The following is a 6,098-nucleotide window of genomic DNA, read 5'->3' on the forward strand; positions in this document are numbered from 1 at the left end:
ACCCCTCCCCCCCCTGCCCCTTCCCCTGCCACCAGGAACGGGCCATGAAGACTCACAAGAAGAGGGGCTGCGTGGCACTGGGCGAGTTTCGCTGCACCTCCTGCCCCTTCACCTCCAAGGCAGCCAAAGCCCTGCGGCTGCACCGCAAGCTGCACCGCAAGCACTACAGCAAGCAGCCACAGCTGCAGTGCCGCCAGTGCGAGTTCACCTGCAAGCAGGCCCGCTGCTTGCGGCAGCACATCCGCATCAAGCACGAGGGGGTGAAGCCGCACAAGTGCCGCTACTGCGAGTTCAGCACCACACGGCGCTACCGCCTGGAGGCCCACCAGTCCCTGCACACCGGCGTGGGGCGCATCGCCTGCGGCATCTGCAGCCAGACCTTTGGCACCAACTCCAAGCTGCGCATCCACCACCTGCGGGTGCACGAGAAGACGCCCACCCACTTCTGCCCGCTCTGCGACTACAGCAGCTATCTGCAGAACGACATCACCCGCCACGTCAACAGCTGCCACCGCGGCGAGCTCAACTTCGGCTGCTCCTGCTGCGAGGCTCGCTTCAGCTCTGAGACAGCCCTCAAGCAGCACGTCCTACGGCGGCACGAGGAGAAGGTGTCCTATGGTTGCCCACGCTGCGGCTTCGTGTGCCACAGTGAGGCCACGCTCAAGTGCCACGTGCAGAAGCAGCATCCGCACCTGGAGTGCAGCACCTGCAAGGAGACCTTCGCCACCCGGGAGGCTCTGGAGGAGCACAAGACACAGCATTTCAGCCACCGCTGTGAGCTGTGCAGCTTTGCAGCCAAGGAGCGGCAGCAGCTGGTGCGGCATTATGTGGAGAACCACGAGCCGGCCACCCCCCAGGACAAACCCCTGCGGTGCCCCTTCTGCGACTTTGCCTGTCGTCACCAGCTCGTCTTCGACCAGCACATGAAGGGCCATGGGGGCACCCGTGTGTACAAGTGCTCGGACTGTGAGTACAGCACCAAGAACAGGCAGAAGATCACGTGGCACATCCGCATCCACACGGGTGAGAAGCCCTACAAGTGCCACCTCTGTAAATACGCCTGTGCCGACCCCTCGCGTCTCAAGGTGAGAGCTCTGCTTGGGGAGATACCCTACTGCATCTACATGGGCTGGGGGGGGATCCAGACACAGGGATTCAGGGAAGAAGAATAAACTCCCAAGGGGAGGTTTTGTCCTTTCTCATCTGTGGCTTGTTACAAGAATAAGAAGCAAACAGGTACAACTCATGTGGGTACAATATGTTTCTTCCCTGCTCTTGCAGATTAAGGGGAAGGGGCATTTGTAGCAAAGTAAGAAGGTGCGCAGTTGTCCAAGTTCACTCCTCTTCCTGAATCCTCTGGATGCAGCCTTGCACCACTCGAAGCCAAGTCTGGCTGCCTGCTGCCTTGCAGCATGCTCTGTGGCAGCAGTTAGATGCAGGGCAAGGAAAGCTCAGCTTCCCTGCAAGCAGAGCCAGACCTTGCCCTCATTTCTATAGGTGATTAGTATCCTCATGCATGGTAAAGAATCTTTCCTAGAACAGTGGGTTAATGGAGGGGAAAATGGTCCAGTTCTGCTAAAAGAAATACTGACTTTCTTTAATGGCCAGGCTGAGCTGGAGCCCTTTGGGGCTGCCTGGGCAAGGCTGCACAATGTACTCAGCTTGGGGCTAACTCTGCTGGGCTGGATTTTAACCTAGACTTTACCCTAAATACCAAACTGGGGAGAAAAGCCTGTGCCATCCACAGGCTGGGACAGAGCAAGCTCAGCAATACAGGTGTCTCATCCTGACCTCTCTGTGGATCCCCCTGCCCATAGTCTGCCAGGCAAGCAAACAGCCCTCCTTGCCCCGCACAGTCGGAGATGTCAGAGCTGTCTTTGAGCCCCTCGCTGGCACCCCAGAGCCCTGCACATTCCCAGGGCAGGGGCTGTGGCCTCATTGTGACCCTTCCCTCTTGCCCTGTGCCCAGTACCACATGCGGATCCACAAGGAGGAGCGGAAATACCTCTGCCCCGACTGCGGCTACAAGTGCAAGTGGGTGAACCAGCTCACAAAGCACACGGGTGAGTGCTGCCCACTGGGGACAAGCTGTGGGGCACCGGCAAGGGTGTTGGGGCTGCACAGACCCCAACTCTGTGCTTTCTTTGCTACCAATGGCCCAGCTGAAGGCAGGGGAGGACCCGCAGCAGTTAGGGGGGCAGCATGTTCTCGTGTGCTGGTGGGCTAGGGACACAGCTACAGGGTGTGGGGGAAGGTGGGGTGATACGGACCCCAGGTGCCGTTTGGTGCCTTGGAAAATGGGGTCTTGGGGTGCCTGCTGACATGATGGGGTATATGGGGGAGTCCCTGGGGAACAATGTGCTGTTATAGGAATGGTGAGACCTGCGGGATGGAGGGCACCATCCCCCCGTCCTGGTGCCATCCCTTTCCCTGTCGCCACAGGCCTGAAGCCATACCGCTGCGACGAGTGCGAGTACCGCACCAACCGGGCAGATGCCCTGCGGGTGCACAAGGAGACGCGGCACCGGGAGGCCCGCTCCTTCATCTGCGAGCAGTGCGGCAAGGCCTTCAAGACGCGCTTCCTCCTCAAGACCCACCTGAAGAAGCACAGCGAGGAGAAACCCTATGTCTGCAATGCCTGCGGGCGGGCTTTCCGCTGGGCAGCTGGCCTGCGCCACCATTACCTGACCCACACCAACGAGCACCCCTTCTTCTGCCGCTACTGCCCCTACAAGGCCAAGCAGAAGTTCCAGGTCATCAAACACATCCAGCGGCATCATCCTGAGCACGGGGCTGGTGACCCCAGCCAGGGGGTGGGCAAGGACCCCAGCACGCCCACTGTCCACCTCCACGCCGTGCAGAGGGAGAGTCGGGCTGAGGGACGCCCGGGGACAGAGCAGGAAGGAGGGTGCCCTGTGGAGAAGGATGGTGCTTCGCAGTGAGGCCGCATCCTGACAGTTTTAAAGCCCCAGTGGTGCAGGCCTGCTGCAGAGATGTATGTGTGTGTATAGGCATATATGTATATGGGTTGCAAAATATGCAGCTGTACAAAAGGAATCTCTTGCCTCCTTTCAATACCATTTCTTGGGGCTGTTTGGAGCCCTCTGTGAACAGTGGGCTGGGGGCCCGCAGGGAAAGATCACAAGCCAAAGGGCACAAGCACAAGCCTAGCTCCCTCTCTCGTCCAGCACCCCTGCATCCAGACGCAAGCCTGCCTGTCACCAAAAAATTTTATTAGGTTAGTTATAGAGAAAGGATAGGGCAAGGTTTAGGAACGGGCACCAGCCAGAAGCAGCCCTGGGGGCTGCAGAGACTCTGCAGGGTCGGGGGGCAGTGAGGACTGACTCCTCTCCCCACTCTGCCCAGCCCTGGGCTTTGCTCAGCTCCAGCCTTGCTCCCCTGGCCATAGGGGACCAGCCCCTGCGGCACAGCCAAGGCACCATGCACCATCTCGCCTCTTCCCTGGGGCCAAGCCCTGCCCATGGGTTGGGGCAGGATGCACAGGGGGCTGCACCAGCAGAGCCCCCGTGCTCATATGTGGGAGGCAGCATCCCAAACCTGGGAAAGGGTGTTCAGTGCCTTTTCCCAGCCCTCAGAGGCCACTATGAAGGGGGCACAGCAGCAACAACAACACAGGGATGACACAAATGGCTCAACAAAAGGGCAGGGCGGTTGGCTCTGCAGCCCCAGCTGCTCGGGGCTGGCTCTATGGCTTCCATCCAGGTTTTGCTTGCCCCATGGGCTCAGTCCTGCTCAGGCCCTGGCGGCTCAGTGATGCGGATGTGGACAAAGAGTGAAGAGGGTGGGATACTGATGCCATCCTTGGAGAGGAGATGGATATGGCGGTAGCCTGCAGGGGGGACAGCAAGGCTCTGGCTGACAGCTGCCCCCCACCCCACTCTAGCACCCAGCAAACCCCAGACATCCCTGCGGGCCCCCCACCACCACTGGGCAGCAGCTGCTCACCAGGTTTGATGTTGGCAAAGGCTAGGGTGAACTGGCCCACGAAGTCGTTCCTGGAGGTCTTGTCATAATCCTCCACCACGAAGCGGACAAGGGCCAGCTCGGGTACATGGAGCTGGAACTGGAGCATCTCATCCCAGCGGGGGTTGAACCCTGGGAAGGGAGAGCAGGTGCTGGGAGGGCGAGGGAGGGACGGGGCCGCCTGGGTGCAGCAGGGTCCCTGGTACTGCCATGGGGCTCACCGTTGTTCTCGATGTACTTGGTCTCCTGGTGCGCCTGGTCTGCGGGCACCCCGTGGATCTCCACACGCACCAGTGGGTCAATGACAGCTCCGTCCTTGCTGTTGGCCACTTTGGGCAGTTGCTGCCCACTGATCACCTGTGGGAAGGGGCAGGGACCCTGTGAGCCGAGGAGCAGCTGAACCGTTCTGCTGGGAGGCTGCTCAGCTCCAGCACGCTGCCTAACAGTGCCTCCACTAGGCTGGGACTGACAGAGCCCCAGGACGCTGTCACAGCTCCCTGCCGTCTGTCCTCAGCCCCGTACCTGGATTGTCAGGGTGACAGGGCCAGGGCCCTCCCGGCTGCTGGGGTCGCTGGGGTTGAAGAGAGTCTCCTCATCCCTCATGAAGGGGCAGCGGCCATTCTGGCTGAAGAGCCCGTCACACAGGTCCATCTCCGTGCCGGCTGTCTGGAAGTTCAGGGCCACTGGGGAAAAGGCAGCAGGGAAGAGGCTTGAGAGCAGCTTTGAGACACCATGCCCTGCTCGGAGCTGAGAACCAGCCTGTCCCCATGGCCAGAGAGATGCAGGGCCACACAGTGGGACAAGATGCCGATGCCTGGGTACCCCCAAGCTCTCCAAGGCAGGGCAAGAGCCTGCAGCCAAACCTGACACTAGCTGGGGCTGTAGCTGGCACCAACACAGGTGGTGATGGTGCCACTTGGGACAAGACCCAGTGCATCTCCCCAGCCCACAGCCCTGATGCCCCCCGGCCATACCGATCTGGCACCCCACATTCCACATCTCCTGGGGGTTGTAGTTGGAGGAATCGGTCCGCATTCCGCTGGGGTAGATGCGTGTCAGCTGCCAGGCGTTGTGGCGGACAAACTCATTGCCTAGGGATGGAGTGTGAGGGCCATTTGTGGGGTCAGTCCCTGGCCTGCACAGCCACTCAGACGTGCTGCCCATCCAACCATCCATCCTTTCATCCATCCTTTCATCCACTCACTCACCTACTTATCCATCCACCCATCCAACCATCCATCCTCCCATCTACCCATCTATCCACCCACCCACCCACCAATTCTTGTCCCTCTCCCCTCCTAGGAATCCAGGTGTCCTTCCTCACTTTCTGAGCCAATAACCTCCACTCACCCCCTGGAGCCAAATCTCAGGGCACAGCCCCACTGGACCCTCTCTCCTGGACAGGGAGGGAACCCTGGTGTCTGCAGGCTCTAGCCCTACACCTGAGGAAGCTGTTTGCCCCCTCCACCCTGGCCTGGTCCCCTGGTGCTGCTGCCCCCTCCACCTCACCTGCGTCCCGGATGAGCTTCCTGGCCTTGGCTTCAGCAAGGGAGGAGATCTCAGAAGGCCGGGAATGGCTGCGGGCCTCCTGGAAGCCCCGGAAGGACACGTTCTTGCAGTAGACGACGCAGTCGGACAATGCCTGTGCCAGGCTCTCCCTGTCCTTCTGCAAGGCAGGGCGCTGTTGGGTCCCACCTGGACCGGGACCATAGAGCCCGGGGCAGCCAGGCAGGGGTGTGGTGGGCATAGCAGCATTCCCACCCGGGCAGCCTTCCTGCCAGGAGCGGAGCAGGCAGGGGACCGCCAGCACGGTGCCACCAGAGGGGTGCTGCGCAAAGAGGTGGCTGGCATGGCCAGGGCAGAGAGGGCTCTCCCCCTGCCTGGTGGTGTCCCTGCAGTCTCTGCCTCTCCCCTCGGCACTGGGATGTCCCCACGGCCCATAGCTGCACCTGGGGGCTCAGTGCTCTCAGACAGTCCCCAGCCCAGGCGACCCACCTTTGCCCTCCGCCTCTCCTCCTCCGCCTCTGCCCCATTGTCATCATCAGACACATCTGGCACCTCATCCCCTGGCCCGTCCAGTGTGTCCTCCAGACGCCCGATCTTCTTCCCCTTCA

General features: G+C 60.9%; 2 protein-coding genes across 2 annotated transcripts in view; one reads left to right on the forward strand and one right to left on the reverse strand.

Annotated features, from left to right (window-relative positions):
- Window positions 1–2,942, forward strand: part of ZNF142 (zinc finger protein 142) — a gene marked incomplete at its 5' end in the record, with an annotated part of 9,104 nt that extends 6,162 nt beyond the window's left edge. The window contains 3 exon segments of the mRNA XM_010078098.1: window positions 4–1,085; window positions 1,970–2,063; window positions 2,443–2,942. Of these exon segments, the coding sequence (XP_010076400.1) occupies window positions 4–1,085; window positions 1,970–2,063; window positions 2,443–2,942 (1,676 nt within the window).
- An 801-nt stretch (window positions 2,943–3,743) lies between these two features.
- The window catches only part of PLCD4 (phospholipase C, delta 4), a 6,674-nt gene continuing 4,319 nt past the window's right edge, over window positions 3,744–6,098 (reverse strand). The window contains exons 9-15 of the mRNA XM_010078087.1: window positions 5,980–6,093; window positions 5,494–5,650; window positions 4,959–5,075; window positions 4,507–4,667; window positions 4,206–4,341; window positions 3,967–4,116; window positions 3,744–3,850 (exon numbers count right to left, since the gene is read on the reverse strand). Coding sequence (XP_010076389.1) covers window positions 3,744–3,850; window positions 3,967–4,116; window positions 4,206–4,341; window positions 4,507–4,667; window positions 4,959–5,075; window positions 5,494–5,650; window positions 5,980–6,093 — 942 coding nt within the window. The remainder of the gene's footprint in view (window positions 3,851–3,966; window positions 4,117–4,205; window positions 4,342–4,506; window positions 4,668–4,958; window positions 5,076–5,493; window positions 5,651–5,979; window positions 6,094–6,098) is intronic.

The sequence above is a fragment of the Pterocles gutturalis genome, unplaced genomic scaffold (genome assembly GCF_000699245.1).
Source record: "Pterocles gutturalis isolate BGI_N339 unplaced genomic scaffold, ASM69924v1 scaffold4346, whole genome shotgun sequence".
Lineage (NCBI taxonomy): Eukaryota > Metazoa > Chordata > Aves > Pterocliformes > Pteroclidae > Pterocles > Pterocles gutturalis.